Raw genomic sequence first — 17,124 nt, 5'->3', positions numbered from 1 at the left:
TAACAGTGGTTTTGAAAATCTGCATCCATGCCGAGCAAAGTTCCCAGTTTGGGAGACACCAGTACCACTCGTGAAATGGAGATACTGGAACAGTGATATGTATTTCTAAAATCTATTTGGAAAAGACATTTAGAGACATTTGAGAAAAGGAGGTAAATTCTAGTCAGCATTTTTTAGACAGCTTTGGCATTGTAATTAATCACTGCCTTTATTCTACCACTTGAAATCCCTGTATTCCCCTGCCCTAGGTTTCTCCAATTTTACCTGCTTACAGAACTACATACTCTCTTTTCAAATTTATGAGTAACAAAATATATGCCAACTCACATTCCCATTACAAATGTGTGTCTGAAGTATAGTTGCTGAGATGTGTGCTGCCCTTTCAGACCATTCTGTTCCAGCTCCCTTCATCCAGCAAACCCCCCACCATCCAAGTCAGACTAGCAGTTTACCTGCTGTCATTCAAGGGGATTCTCTCCATATTTCTCTTCCTTCCCTATTTTCTCTTCTATATTTTGTCCTTTTTTTTCATCTTCCCTGTCTTTGATGGCTGCCTTCCTTCTCCCCAATTTTGTTTCAACCTTTTCCCCATTCACCTATTCTTTTCCTCCTTTTTTCAGTTCCTTTGCCCATGATAACTTCTTCCATCTTTTTTTACTCTCTGTCCATTTTCCTCTCAACCCACCAAAGGATTTAAGAATTGTTGCAATCAGCCTCTGACACTGTCATCCCATTTTACAGAATTCTCTTATGGAAATATCTTCCCTATGCCTACTTTGAGCTTGCCTATACCGCATCTGCTGCAGGTCTCCGGGAGAACAGGACCCAACTCCATTGATGAGGTCCAGAGCCAAAAGTTTGCTGGTGAAATTGCTCTAGACTTGTCCCCAGTGCCTGGCCTCAAGCCCTCAGCCCCTGGTAGGACTAAAATCCACCAAAGATTCCTAAAACATCACTGAGAAAACAAGCTGATTACAGACTTTGCTGCTGTACTTTCTACAATACCACTGGTGATGGGGATCATTGACTTGATTCTGTCTGCGTTTTTATATATCATTTTAACTTTCATTTTAGTTTAAACTCTACTGATATGAGATCAGAATAAAGTCAACTCCTTTTTTTTTCAACTGTGGATAATGGAGTCTTCTGATTTATAGCTGTCTGCAAAGCTCAAACGCACTGCAAGTTTTCCAGCCATTCTAGATTTCTTTCCTATAGAACAGAGATCTTAGGGTTGGTTGTCATCTGGAAAATGGCCAGGGAATCTGTATTTGTGATAGTATTTGTAGCTAGTGTTAAATCTTAAGTGGATGCCATGTGTGATAAGGATTGATATATTTATTACAGGCCTGGAGAAGGCAGTATCTCCCCATAGCTTTGGCAGTTCAGTTGAGAACGGCTTGACAACCCTGATTTTCAAGCTCAATGCTTGCTCAGAGAATAAAGTGTGGAAAAATAAGTAAAAGAAAAAGGGTTTGAATTTGAGGGCTGCATTTTCCGAGGCCTACAGTTGTATTTCATGCCACAGGAAAGAAACCATCTACTTTGATAGTAATGAAGAAAGACCTTGAATACAGCGATCACAAACACCCATAAGCTTAGTACCTCACACTTTCTGCTGCTTTTCCCTTCTTGACATCCTTGTTAAGGATGAAGTGTTCAAAATAGTAATTGTACAACTAGAGTGTAAAATACAGGGCTGGCAAGGGAAGAGTAGGTGGGGGAGGAGGGGCATGAATATTTCCAACTCCAGTGCTGTATCATACATTTTAGTTTTCTTCATTCAAAATATCAACCAAGGCCTGCAGCAGTCTATCATCTCTATGCTTGTATGATTTGGTGTTGTAAAAAAGGTCAACGTAGTCACTGTATAGACTTTCCTCTGAGTCTCTTAACTGGGAGGGCTTGTTTAATTTTTCAAGGGCTTGATAGAAATGTTCATATGGAATATTTAACTTTTCACTTGGAGTCTTCTTTGGTGCTCGATTCTGGGACATCTGCCTGCTGAAAGCACTTTGCAATAGGTGAAGCATCGCCTCCGATGGGATTTTGTCTCCCATTTTATCAGTGCTACCGCTGGTACCTCCTGTGACTTTGGATTTTTCCTTTAGGTTCTCCTGCGTGGTGTGGTCCTAAAATACAGAATAGGATCAAAAGCATTAGGGATCAGTGAAGCTTTCTCTGAAATTGGCCTTGTTAACAATAGGAATGTATGTGGCTCCAGGAAAAAAACCCAACTAAAAATGTCTTATTTAATGTATTTTATACAAGTAACAGATTATGACTATATTATATTATATTATATTAGCTGATAACTTAACTGTACAGGTCTCAATCACAGTATATTATAATTGTGTGAAACCAGCAGATTGCAAGAGAGTTAAGCCCAATTGGACTGATGAGAACTTAGATGAGAGACTTTTATAAAGACTGGTTATGAGAGGGTGAGGGTGACTCAACAGGCATTTTCCTCTCTTATGCAGGAACAAATAAATTCCACAGTATAATGAATACAATTCTGCTGGACGTGCTGTCTTTCAGATGAGACATGGAAGTGACGGCTGGATTATGAGCGCTTATCGTACATCTTCCAGGAAGAATAGGAAAGTGAATACCACATTTCACGTTGGAAGCTACATTTTGCCCATCGTTTCCCCCCCTGCAGTATCTATTAAATACAGGTTTACTTCACTGTCACTTCTGTGTTCTTACATAGCTGCTGCATTTCATCCCAGAGTCACCTGCACTTCTGTTACTGATGTACCCTTATGAACATACCTACCTACTAATGGGAGTTGTGCGTGGTTTTGCTTTAAAGCAGAGATGCCTAACATTTTTTATTTGTTTTCCATAAATCGTTATCAATTCCTCTTGAAAGTGAAGAAATAGAATAAAATGCAGTTGGAGCAAGAGCTCTGGTTACCAGGATAATGTCCAGGCCTGGAGAGCCTCTAAACCCATGCCGAATCATTTGGTAGTATGCTTCACTCCAACAGTCCTTGCATCTATTGGACCTGGGTCAACAATTCTGGGCCCTGACAGCTACTCCCACAGAAAACACTAGAAGTGATCAGATTTCTAAACTCAAATTGTTTGGAGAAGTTCCCTCTACAACCATTCAACTTTTTTAGAACTGATGTTATAAAATCATCTTTAAGTCCCTCAGATCATGCCTTGTCAAATGGGTGAGTAACTGAAAGCATTTACTTATGGGCATGGATCACATCACAGTATGCACACAGCTAACAAATGAGTAAAGATGTGGTGAAATGAGTACATGCAGGTAAATGAATTCAGAAAACCCCAAATGGTATATATTACTTTTATGCTGTTATAACAATATGCACATATATGGAAAAAAACATAAAGTAACTGATACCTCTACAAAGTCTGTCATCTTCTCCACTCCCCTTCTGTCATTTTGCACAGCATTGTAGTTTGTGTATACACGAGGCTGTTTCATATGTTCAGGTTGGACAGAAGTGCCATGCAAAATCAGTTTCCAGTTCACAATCCTCCCTTCATTTTGGATTCTCCTGGACTAAAAGACAGACGTTAGCATCATATTAGTACTGGATGAAGGAAGATGAAAGAAAAGATAGCTGATGTTAACAAAGTCCCAAGCCAGTTAAAGAGGTTAGTGCTTTTAACAAATGTAAATTTAGATGCTGATGTATGAGCAATGAAAGATACATTATTGGGTAAAATGCATAACAGAAGGGGAGATTTATTACAAAGACTCTAAACCAGACCAGATATGCTACAAGTACATGGCTATTGTAACACAGTATCATTGATAATTAATTGTGTTACCATAGGTGAAATACCATTATTTTATGGGATGTCAAACATTATTAAACCACATGATATTTCTTGTTGTTACTGTCTGCTGAGGTGCTGTACACCAAGTTCTGTGCAAGAAGTTCTGCACAATTGTTTTAACAGCCTTTTTTAATAACGTCCTCTCACGCTGTACAGCAGAGGTGTAACAATGCAGCTGGGCACCTGGGGCAGCTGTGAAACATGGGGGCAGCAGTGACTTTTGGCTGTTGCTGTGCAGCTGGCATGATTGTGTGCCTGTGGCAGCAGTGGTGTGGCAGCTGTCCTGGTCACCCAGTGTTATGCTAGTGTTGTACAGTACAACTTAAATCACTACTCTCTACTGTGAGCTGTGGAGTTTTAGAATAGTATTGCTAAAATTTAATAAAGGGAAGAGACAGGTAGGGAGTTGTCTGATATTTATTTTTAACAGACTTCATTATCAGAGCACTTGCTCTGCTGTCTGCCTCCACTGAGGTGGTTGCTGAAGAGTCCTGTCTTATAATAAAAAGCCTACTTTGCAGATAAAGATTACACATACAGATTGAAAGACAACTAAATTAGCAGTAAGTCTAAGCGAGGCTCTTGTTAGGTAGGTATGATTAAAGTAAGGGTTCATTAGTGTGAAGTAACAAAATGCCAGGAACAGTGTGGGGGGTGGGGATTCAGGAAAGGGAAAGCTAGGTTTATTTTAGATTTCAGGTACCTCTTATTTGCACAGAAAACAGACTAGCCATCTAATTAAAGGAAAACCTTTGCATTCCCAAAAAAAGTGTGGTGCCTTCTATGAGCTGCAAACTAGGGTGTCTGTAGCTGCCAGGTTATCTGATGAGCTTACAATTCTACAAGTAGTGTTAACTCTGCTCCTAGGCACCATGTGGAAAATAATGTTTATTTCTGTCACCTTGTCCACATGCTGGGTGCTTGGCCTTACCTTACTGTTTATAATGCCCTCTGCTTCCAAACCATGCCATTTATTTCTCTGCATCCTGATCTACTAATTAAAGATATTCCCAGAGAAGAGAAAAATCAATGCTTCATTTCCAGCCCTGTGATCTAAAAGCCAGATCCTGAAAGTTACTGAGCACTTCTGATGCCTACTGATTTCTGCAGAGGCCAGCAGAGGTTTGACACTCGGTATCACAAAGTTAACATTCACCCCCTGACAGGATCTGATCCTTAGTGACAAGCTAATTAAAAACAAGTTGAGTGAAATTCTCCAGAGTGAGCCAGCATGGATTGATCCCTCTCCCTTTGAAGGCAGTGATTTCTCAGTTTCCTACCAAGCAGCTTCTTCTGAAAGCTCTCACTGTTATAATCCATATTCCCATCTGGTTTTAGTAAACATACTTATTTTATATCTCTAGATTTTTTCATTATAATCCTTGCTGGTCATTCAGTGGTAATTATTTTGAGAAAGAATATAGGGGAAGATATATATCAGAATAGGTCTCTAAACTCTCCGGAAATTAATTAATTCAAAAGCTTTTGAATCAATGAACATTATGCACATGTACCAAAAAAAGAGAACAGAACTTACCTCATGCTTGCCTTCACAGAAAAAACCTAATTTGCAACTAATCATCTATAAATTCCATTACATATTCAATTCCAAAACCATATAAGATCGCATTAATAGGTTTCTCTTCAGTGGGAAGAGGATTATGTACCATGAAAGAGACTATATAACAGCTACATTCTGCTGATAGTTACACTTCTAGGAAGTTATCCTGGTTTTGCACTGATTTAAGTGACAACAGAATTTGGTCTTATCTTTTGAGTTTGCATCATTTGGACTGTCTCTTATTCAAGTTTTACGTTAACAATAAATGACACCGCTAGTTTTTCACAAAATAAAATATTTTCTACATGTCTGATAGCAGTTTACAATCCACTGGTCTATATTTATGGATCATTGGCATGGTTACTTACCACATCAGTAATTCTTAAAACCCAAGTACCTGCTGGGTTCTCTCCCCATGTGTGAACAGACATGAAGTCCCAATTTTTAAAGCCATTGGGAGACTTATCTCTCTCCCTTTCAGCCAGTAGAACAGTGCTGGTGCCTGTATTTGTGCAAACAAACAAGCAAACATTAATGTTTATTGATCCAGGGCTTTTTTTCCCCCCATCTTTCACACAATCAAAGTACCGATTGCACTCCACTATAACCTGGAGAAGGTACTATTTTATACTGACTTTTGGTTTGTTTAAGGGATAGCAATATGTTGCTTCTAGCTAATAGCTATTCAAATCCCTTTCCAAGAAGAATGTGTAAACCAGGATTGCCATAAATCCAGTTGTCATGGAGTATTAGTGTCAAACCAGCAAGGAACACGCGTGACAGCAGAGAGTGACATGCAGCAATAAATAATTAGGAAGAGCCCGTCATGCCCTCTTTTCATGTTGTTCAGTACTAGCAAATTGAACTGAGGAAAGCTTCACCACTTTAATCTCCATGGTTCAAATTCTACTCACAGTTCTGCTCTGGGGTTTGCCTGGCTGTAACTGTGGGCAGAATTTGTTACTGTAATCTTAGTGAGTGTGTTTTCTTACAGCCTCATATGGGAGAAAGACATTCTCATTATTGTATGACTGGCCTGAAAAAAGACTACTGCAGTCTAAAAAAGCGTTTCTGCAGCAGAAGGGATTCTGATGCAAAGTAGGAGGCTTGTTTGTGCTCATTTGAATATGAGGAGATACCAGGGGAACTATATTTACATAGTCTAGAGAAGCAAAGCTGTGGGGGAAGGGAGTGTGCAATCATAAGCTGTAAATACCAATAAGTAAACAACATAAATATTGGGAAAGGAATGGCTTATGTACTTGGTGGGCATAATTTATAGGACAGCAAGCAAAGGCATGAACCTAGGAAAAGAACAGCATCATCTAGATATCAATACAAAATGATACTATACCATCATATAGGAGCTAATCAAGTACTGGGTAGCACATGGGGTCAGACAGCCCTTCCCACTGAGTATTGCTGTTCTAAAGAGGGTGTATTTCAGGCAGTTGTGGCCATGATCCCATTTTTCCCATGAACTAGCAGCGGAACAATATCTGTGCAGTTGTGCCCAGGCCAAAGGTAACCAGTATAGGTTCTGTAGCCAGTGACACACAAGGGAGTGATGAGGACAGCTATCTTTGACTCCCCTAAATGGCCAGGCACCCATTCACAGCTGGTTCAGCTAGAGACAGTCTTCAGCATAAGTCCAAAGCAGGGCTCAAACTCAAACCTCTGGAGGCTTAGCAAGATACTGTAACCTCTCTCCCACTACACATCAGCCAGGGAATGCAGGCTATCCCTTTATAAAATCTTCCCTCATCATTTGGAGTGCCCAAATCTATCCCCAAATCTACCCCTGGAAATTCAGAATTACAGTTAGGCTTAAAAGACACCTGGACAAGGTATGGAAATGTACAGCTAAGGCCTTCAGACAACTTTAGCTCTGCCTTCTCGAGACATGATGGAGTAATCACATGACAAAGGTTGGGGAAGTTTAGTATTTGTGGCCCCAGATTGTGGGACCCCCCACTTTGTGGCCTTGTTAAAGGGCAGAGTTCAGGCTACTTGGTTGTTCTAAATAATTTTAATGCATCCATCATTTTATCTGTGTGTTTGGTACATGCATGATGTATCTATTCAGACCATCCAGATAATTCAGCTTCTGCCCCCGCACAGATTTTTTTTGGCTCACTGAAGCATAGGCTTTCCCATAGGAAGTATGAATAATAAGACGAAATCATATCGAATATAAGATGCACTATGGAAGTAGGGTTGGAGGGAGACAGGAAGAAATGAATGGAGATAGTGGGACATGGGCATCCAAACCCTTGCTTTGCCACATGCATCCTCCAAGCTGGAGCTGCTTAGGAGGGAATGAGATATTCCCTAGAGTGTATAGTCAGCCATTTCTAATTTGGGAGGGAGTAAGCACTGTATACATAAATATTAATACGGTGAAACTTGTACATTGCAAGAGCACCAACAAGTAATTTCTCTGAATACATTTCTTGGCCTTCCATACCTGATGGGGAAGTGAGAGTGACGTGCAGATCACCTCTGCGGGAATATTCAATCGTTGCCTCAAACTGCACATGTTCCAAAGATGCAACAGAATTCTCTTGCCCTTCACAAGCTTTTGTGGGAATTTCGATGGTTACTTCACCATTTGCTCTTAATAACCTATCAAAGTTAGGGAAAGTATATGATTATATTGCTTAGTACCATCCAACGTCAGTCCCTCTGATGTGTTTTATGCTAGTATCATGAACAGATCAAACTGAGACTGTATTCCTGGCTTATCCAAAATGCCCAGTGAAACCCAGGCAGGTTCTGAGAACCCAAGGGATTCAGAAATCACCCAAGCATGGCTAGTTTAAATGTATGGAGCCTGTTTTTTTCTACAACCATGGAAGCAAGCAAGCTTGATAATTGATAGTTTCTGTCATGGCTATATTGTAAGCTTGATGATTGATAATTTCTTTCAAGGTTGCATTGTCCCACAAGAGACCCCCCTTAAAAGCATTCTCTGCAAACAACCATGTCACATGAGTGTATCAGATTTATAGGTTATGTGCCTCAGTAAAATCACCAGCAGGCGTATGTACCACTGTGTAGTAAAATGGATGGAAAAAACAGCAGCAGCTGTAGCTCCTTTAATCATTTGTAGCAAATTCTAATTTAGAGCCTATACCTTCCCTAGATTTACAGAGCATTGTGTACTGCTTTCTCTTCACAGTTTCCAGTAATTGCTTCCATCCCCACGCAATGCATTAAAAATGTAGGGCTTTATGAGCATTGTGTTTATAATGGAACATAAGAGGATTAAAATCATATCAAAATAATAAGTTTTATATACCTCAGTTCTCTGTATTAAATTCAAAACATAAAAGGAAAACATAGCATATTGGCACAGAGAGAGGGAGAATAAAAATAGCGCTCTAATAAAAATAGCCCAAATAAGCAGGTTACCAAATGGTGACACACTGTATAGCTGTACCAAGGCCCTGGAGATTATGTAATTTGTAGATCTGTGAAAACTATGTTTATTCTAGAAAGCAGAGCCATATACTAACAAGAGGAGACAAAAAGGAGGTCTAAAGATCCTTATTGATTTAACATGTTAATTATTAAGAAATTCATTGCAGTTTGTCTGTTTATGTGCAGCAGATAGAGAATTTTTGCATGTCTGGCCTAGAGGGTTTTATCTGAATGCATTTGTAAAAGTGCATTATACAAAAGTGATGTTATATATGTGAGTTATACAAATACATACGGATATCAGCTTTTTACCATGTATATTGAATACCAGGTATTCAATGTATGCCACACATTAGATAAACTTTATTTTAGGAACAATTTAGAGATTTTATTTTAAAGTCCACTGGTCCTTTTTTGGTATCCCTTTTTTTGTCTCTTACATAATAGCAGCATAAGACAATATAATATCTTTATGCTTCAACTGGTTGGATTTAGTGTTCCTGTGTTAATAATCCTGCATGTGCAAGTACCCACATACTAGTTACATGCAAGCATACGCAAATAGTCCCCATCCCTGATTAAGTTTTGAGTGATAGTGCTTTTTTATTAGCCTTACAGTGAATTGCATAAAGTAAGAGATGGGGCATTGTTTGTTACTCCTTAGATTCCTGAGAAGCATGACAAGGCAAATATATCAGTCTCAATTTACAACTATTTGAACAATTTAGTGCAAGATATTATCTTACAGCATTAGCTTTGGGAGATAGAGACTGATATTAGATATGAATTGTCACTGCAAAGTCTTACCTTGGTTCAAAACTGTTGTCCTTGACTATACCCTCTTTCTTTTCAGGCACACTTTTCCACACTTTAGGATCAGCTAAATCCACCAGTGCCTTGGCATTAAGTAATCCAAATCCAAATCGGCTATTCACCATCAACCCTGCTCCATTTTTCTTCCATCCTGGATTACCAGCCAGTGGGTCATATTCTGATGTCCAGACTACCAAATGTTGCATATCCCTCCATGTTAGATTAGGGCTATTGAGAAAAGATTGGTTAAATTTCTATACAAGTGTCTATTGACTTTGTCATAATGGTGCACTGTTGCCTTACACATTAAAAGTTGTTGAAAAAAGTAAAATCTAAGTGATGCTCCATTTATTGTAATACTTAAGAACCACACATACAATCTGTAATCTGTTTAATACTTCTCCGAAGTAGGGAGGTGCCATTATCTCCATTATACAGATGGGAATTGATGCACAGAAGGACTAATGTCCAGTTCCTCAAAGGTATTTAGGCACCAAAAACAGAGGCTTATTAGGAGTTTAAAATGTTCATACCTCCTATTGATTTCACTGAGACTTAGACACCTGGGAACTGTTGAAAATTCTAGTAGGCACTTAACTTCATCTTTGGGCGCCTATACACTTCAGAAATCTAAATGTCTGTGATGGGACAGGGTCTCCAAAGTCTCATGTTAATGTGCTTCCTCTCATAAAGTGCATATCTTCTCTGAGAATATTTTTATGAATATGCCATTGTAATTCTCTGTGTCTTTAACAAGGACATATTTTTGAACTACCTGCTCTGACAGTCATACCTGGATACTTTACATTTCATGCATCATCACTAGTGTTAAAGGTTCTGCAGACTAAAGTGATACCTCACTGAAACCTGTACAGCCGTATTGCCTTCAAATTATGTTCTCACAAGTATGTGTGTTGTTTCATTACTTTCAGGTCCAGCTGACCAGTCCTTAGTAAGCAAACTGTTGCTGCTGCACAGAACAAAGCAGAATCACCAGCTCACTGTCTTTTTCTTGTGTTGGCTCTGCCTGGCTAGCAGGTGTGAAGACTGGTATTAACCAATTCTTTGTCAAAGTTAGTAAAGTTAGCAGACCTGATTCTTGACAGGAACTGGACATCCTGAGAGAGGTGGTCTGATAATAAGGGTAGGGCATAAAAAGTGGAAAGTTTAGGAAGTCTTACTTTGCTTCAAGGGCTAGAGCAAAAATCCCCGCTGCCAATGGAGCAGATGCAGAGGTTCCAGTGTGAGTCTCTGTACATTCATCATGAAGATCAGCACTTGTCTGAAATACAAACATTGCAACCACAGAGACCATGAAAAAACAGCTCCATAAACATTATTGTATCCTCACATAAAAACACAGCTTTCCATAGTCTCTCCTGCACAGTTTCATACACCTCAGAAAGTCCCTTCCTCAGCAAACAAAATGATGGATGTTTAAATCTGCTGATACTTCAGTCTATTTCATTTATTACATTTGCTTCAACTATAATTTTTGTATCAAATCCCTTGTGTTGGAACAAAATACTCCCACACTGAATACCTTGCCTTATTCTAACATTTCAACAATAAGAATAAGTGTTTCAAACTCACTGGTGAATCATACAAACACATCATTGTGTTTGGTCTAGAACATTTAAAATTACTGCCTGCTTGAAAATTGCTCACAGGATTAGTATTAGTGTTCTATTCCCTCTTCAGCAAAAACATTATAATTTGCAAATGAAACATGCATTTTATTAGAAAATTAAGAACCTAACTTATCTGCCCATGTACCTGCAACATATAGAAGTGGGTGCACTGAGAGCTTTACATCTCAGCTACAAGAGAAGCCACTTTGCAAGGGCAGATGTTTTGACCTACTGGGGTAAATCTGAAATGAAGTTATTTTAATCTCTACCCATACAGTTCACTGAGAGATAATCTTCAGCTTGATAAGAATGACAGGAACAGCTCCTCAAATAACAGCTTATTACAGGGATCCTCTTTAAGATAAGGCTCATCTATTTGGTATACATAGGTAGGGTGCCTAACAGAGCAGGTTCCCAGTCCTTGACTGGGGCTTTTAAGCCATTCCCACAATGTAGATAATTAAGAAGGATAATTATGAAGGAGGCATAGATAGTAACCACCTCTCCGACCAGCAGAGACTCCCTGTGCCTGATGAAGGGTGACTGCGTCCAAAAGCTTGCTAATAACTTTTTTCCAAATACTTAGTTGGTCTAATAAAAGATATCACTTCTACCCAAAGAAGCTCTTGTGTGACTCTGCCACCTGTTGCAAGGTTCTGAGCCCCTCTACTACTGCTGTAGTCAGTGCCCAGGATTAGCACAATCGAGCTCAGCATTTGTGCTAATTAGCTGGAAAACCAAATTTTTTCACTCCAAAAATTTTGGACCAAAAAACCCTTTTTTAATTTTCCTGTGGAAAGTTCTGCTTTCTGAACTAAAATTTTGTTTCAATTTGATATTTTTACTGAAAAGGCCATTTTATTTCTTTAAAACTGAACACCTGAAATTTACGGACTTATTTAAATAGCTCACTTGGAATACCAATTCAGGGCTGTGAGTGCATTTACTTACCATTAATGCTACAGCCACATCTCAAAGGCATTTAAATAATCATCTCAACAGGAACTCAGCCAACCAGACACCTATTAAAACTCCTTTCCATCCCTCCATTGTCCTAGGAACTAGAGCCTCAGCCCTCTTTCCAGGGTCCTCAAATTCAGGCAATTTCAGCTTGGAGGGTGATGGAAACAAGTTATTGGGTTCTGGAGCCACAGAGAATGCAATGCCAGCTATTTCCTTTTCTATTATAAGAAAATAAATCTCACTTGAATGTCCCTACCAACCAAAGAAATTACATGAATGACATTTTAAAGTGCAAATTAAATGTGAATTTCCATTTTATGTTGATTTTTTTGTCAAAAAAACCCCCAAATTTTGTCACTGGGATTGATGTTTTGGATGATGTTACTGGAAATTTTGGCTTTCACTAACCTGTATTTTTGAGGAGAAAAATCTGCTTCCAAAAAATTTCAGCTGGTTTTAGTGATAATGATGAGCACTTAGGCTAACTGAATGTTAATGATAAGCAGTAGAGATTAAATTCTTAAGGCATCTGGAAATTCTACCTTAGGAGATAGTGTGAAAAAGTAAAATCTAGGGCTACCTTCAAATGCCTAACTCTAGTCTCAAAGAATATGAACATAAAGCCATTTTCATTCCTAAAACTACATGATCCTCTTAGTACCAGATCATTTTTTAAGTATTTATTTTTGTATTAAAAAGTTCAAGGTTCCAATTAGAAATGGGATTGAGAAATGTAAGATCTGTTAGCAGATTTGAACTCGAACTTCCCCCAATTATAGGATTTCTAAGTCAGTTTGGATTTAGTTCTAATACTAATGGATCATACCTCTGCTGTCAAATGCTTACATTCTAAAGAACATTTGCTATTCCAGCTGAGGTCAGCAAGAATTTACAATTCCTCTAGATGTCCTTTTGTTCTATCATATAAAACCAATTTGTTTTGTATTTTTATGATTTGTATCAGCTCACATCCCTGTTCGGGAACTGTCCCAACACAGAGATGGATGAGAATCATTCTGAAGATCTGCCCTTTTTGCAGAACGGGCAGATGCAGAGACATCCATCACACAAAAACAACAAAACATTTCCGAGACCAGCAATGCTGATTTAATGATATCATGCATGTACTGCTTTAGTGTAAAGTATTTTAGGAGTACAAATGACTTTGTAATCCTCATTGTCCAGGGTTCCAGAATGAAAATATTATTGCTATATAAAGCATAAATAAAGTAGGCACTTAAAGTCAGACATTTAAAGTTGTTTCTGCTTCATAGTTTTCATATATAAATCGTTCTATGTGTATTCCTCAAGATGTCTGTTAAATCTGGTAAAAACAACCTACAATTCTCTGGTCAGTATAATCCCCACTGCTGTATGCTGTGGCGAGAGTTGAGGAGCACTTCTCTGCATACCAAGGAGAAAGGCCTTGTTGGGAAGCACTGCTAATGGAGATAGTGTAGATACTATCTGTGTAGCCATCACAGTCACAGTTATCACCCTGACGACCACCATTCCCAGAAGCCCATACAAAAATGGAACCTTTTCCATTTCGGCCCTAGAAGAAATGAAAGGAACAGTTACAGTCTACATTCTCCAACTTGTTCCTACCAAAAATCTTATTCGTGCTAGTAAGGCCAGGTAGAGACATTACACTTTTACCAGAATAAGGGATAAAAACAAGTTTATACCCATAACAGAAGTTTGGCACACAAAACTTCTGTCTATACTCAGAACAGAAGTTTGGCACATATAGATTGGTTTAAAAATGGCAGAACCCAGTCTAAGACTTGCACCTCCCCGCAAACGACGACCGTGTGTTCTGTTTGCTACCAGTCTAAACCATGTCACTTACAGAAAACTGTGTAACACAGATTTACTCCGCCTCAGGCTTTTTGAATGTCTGTACTTAGACCATATGACCAGGAAAAGGTAACTTTTCATAGGACACATAGAAGTTAGACTAGAAGAGACCTATTAGGTCAGTGAGGGCCAGACTTTTTGGCAGGTATGCCACAAATTAGCCCTGCACTCTCTCTGAACACCACTCTAATCCCCTTCCACTACTTAATCTGCTGCTTTGCTTTTTACTACCTGCTCTGTGCTCCCTCCCCAATCTCCTGCTCTGCCTTCTGCTTCCTGCCCTATCTGCTGTTGTATTGCTTGTCCCCTCCCTGATCTGTCACATGCCACATAGAAAATCTGCCCATGCCACTTATAGCATAGTTGGCCACCCCTGTGTTAGATTCCAGTGCAGACAGAAGTGCTTCCTATAATACACCTCCTTGTGATTTGTCTTTTGTAGTTATAAATATCCCAGGTAATGGTGCCATCTATCACTCTACTGGAAATAAGTTTCAGCTCAAATAAAAAGTGGTATCAATAGAATATATTTTCACATGAGCATATTCGATGTAGAACATGTGACAACAATCAATATTTTTTAATAAATGGAAATTTCATCATGAGTTAATTCCATTCGCATTTGTTATGATCACAGTAGCACTGGTGAGCAGCATGAATGATGTGTGATATGAAATTCTCATATAAGTCCCTTTTAATTAAACCTTTCATAGTTTGACATTTACTTGATGAAAACCAGCAAACCAATAAGCTCATTTTATTGCAAAATCTCCCCTCACTTCCAAATCTCTAAGGCCACAGACATTAGTCTCAGGGTACAACCAACTCCATTTCCTATTCTGGTCTCCAGTGTATAGTGAATTAGTAGCAGCTATACAGATGCTGGTAGCTCAGGTCATGGGGTGCCAGAAGAGCATGAAAACCATCACATTTCTTCTGGATTGAACAAATATTTGCCATTATATCATAAAATCTGATAGCCTTTCAGTGAAAAGTTCTGCTTAATGGGAAAAGCAGAAGCCTGTATTTTAATTCAGTACTAATGTATGCATATTCAGTACCAAGAGCAATCAGAAATGCAGATCATCAATTAATCCCTGCTGATGATCTTTGAAGTTGCCAGCTCAGGGGCAGAGGGACCATTGCTGCACTTTCAAAATAAAAAAAAAAAACATAAAAAAAAACAGGGATAGAGAAATAAGCTACATTTTTTTTCCATTAAAATTACTGGGGGCTTCCCACAGAGATGACAATGAAAGGAATCACATCTTTTAGCAAGTAATGTCCCAATCCACCAAAATACTGGAGAATTTGAACAACCCCATTGCCTCTGGGAGCACTATACATAGGCTACCCACATGCTTAAAGTTAAGCATATTCTTGAGTGCTGTACTGGATAAACATGTAAGGGGCTAATCATAAAACTAGATGAGAATATTCACCTGCAGTTAACTGGTGGAAGGTGAGAGCATATCCAGCCCCTGCAAGATGCCTGAACTAATGGATTAATTTACTTTGATGCAAAATAAAACCAACATGGAAATTGAAATGGAAATAGTTTTGCACTCATGAAACAGACTTTCCAGACTGTACAGAGGGACCTTTGTGGTACTGGGTCACCATGCCTTGCCTTACACTTTCTCTTGCCACCCACCTGGCAATTTTTGTCTTTCCCATTCCAAGCCTCCATCTACCTCCAACCTGCTCTCTTTAGTCTCCTTCTGTCCCTTACCAGCACTTTAATTATCTGTCAGTTTTTTCTTCACTGTCAGTGCCCTCAACGTCTCTCCCTGTTTCTGATGCATTTGGCTTTTTCTTTTCTCCAGACTCCTCTCTTTCTTTTGCTGCAGTCCCTCATGCTTCAGGCTCTCTTTTTTTCTTCATTCACCTCTGTGCTGCAGTTCTCTTTTCTTTATTATGTCTACGTCATGATGTGGTACCTTTTCACCTTCTCCTGACTAAATGTAGGAACAGTGTTTGTGCATATACACAGCAGCTCTCATTCAATCCTCTAATCAGATCTAAAGGGATACCATAAAAGAGAACTTAAAAGCCACCATTTCAGTATTCTCTAACATGCATTCCTACTATCTTCATTTTAACTGGATCATGTTATGCCTCAGCTTATGAACTAATGCAATTAACTCAGTGTAAGTAACAGGAAGACAAAGCCCATCCACATGGTGCTAAAATACAGCACAATTTTACAAAGTGAAATATTCAAGAAGCAGTAAACTTCATATTAATTTTTTATAGGAGCTCAGTGCAGAAATCCAATTACTATTCAGAGCAAAACAAGCCAACAGAGGAGGGTGGGGGAGGGCACTGAAGGGAAAGATGAAGGAAGAGATCTAGACTGCAGAGAAATGGCTTAAAAGCAGAATATTGAAACAGCACTTTCATGAAAGTCAGGGCCTGGAAGGTAAATTTCACTGAGCCTTACTATTCATATTTATCCAAAGAATGACTCTGTTTTTGAAATGGGTTTGGATGAAGAAAGCACTTCTGCAAGGATGAAACAAAGAGCATTCCATTTTCTCTCCATTTTAAAATCTGGTCTACAAGCTTGAGAAAATTTCAGCTTAACTGTCTGTTAGATATCTTACCTGGTTGATCCCATATTCAAAAGCCTTCTGTGCTAGTCTGCCAGGACCCTCTACAGTTTTACCATCATCATTTGGACCCCAGCTTGCACTGTAAATATCCACATGTTCTGGATTAAAACCGATTGAACTGGCTTCAATGGCATCAGTGACTATTCCATCCAGCATTCGTATACCTGAATATCGAAAGTGCAGGTAGAAAGGGTAAAACATGTTCATTGTACATTATTGTCATCAGGGCCCAGCTTTTTCATTGCCTGCCCTAATCTAGGATTATAACCCCTAAATTCTGCCATAATGATCATTATTATTTCCCTTTCACAACATCAGTCCACTTAGGGCCTCAGTGTGCTTTGCAAACATTAAGAGAGATCTAAAAATTTGGTTGTGCCTTTTCCTTTTCTTTCTGTTATCAAGTTTCTGAAAGAATTTATGAGGTTTGTCCTCA

The 17,124-nt window shown here is 38.9% G+C and overlaps 1 protein-coding gene across 1 annotated transcript in view; it reads right to left on the bottom strand.

Annotated features, from left to right (window-relative positions):
• Positions 1-1,237: 1,237 nt before the first annotated feature.
• Positions 1,238-17,124, bottom strand: part of PCSK1 (proprotein convertase subtilisin/kexin type 1) — a 33,516-nt gene continuing 17,629 nt past the window's right edge. The window contains exons 7-14 of the mRNA XM_025199105.1: positions 16,680-16,852; positions 13,556-13,768; positions 10,801-10,901; positions 9,614-9,847; positions 7,851-8,008; positions 5,752-5,885; positions 3,380-3,541; positions 1,238-2,132 (exon numbers count right to left, since the gene is read on the bottom strand). Of these exons, the coding sequence (XP_025054890.1) occupies positions 1,770-2,132; positions 3,380-3,541; positions 5,752-5,885; positions 7,851-8,008; positions 9,614-9,847; positions 10,801-10,901; positions 13,556-13,768; positions 16,680-16,852 (1,538 nt within the window). The 3' untranslated portion in view covers positions 1,238-1,769. The remainder of the gene's footprint in view (positions 2,133-3,379; positions 3,542-5,751; positions 5,886-7,850; positions 8,009-9,613; positions 9,848-10,800; positions 10,902-13,555; positions 13,769-16,679; positions 16,853-17,124) is intronic.

This window comes from Alligator sinensis, unplaced genomic scaffold (assembly GCF_000455745.1).
Source record: "Alligator sinensis unplaced genomic scaffold, ASM45574v1 scaffold223_1, whole genome shotgun sequence".
NCBI lineage: Eukaryota > Metazoa > Chordata > Crocodylia > Alligatoridae > Alligator > Alligator sinensis.
Note: the sequence above shows the minus strand (reverse complement) of the source record. Positions and strands in the feature narration are given on the sequence as shown.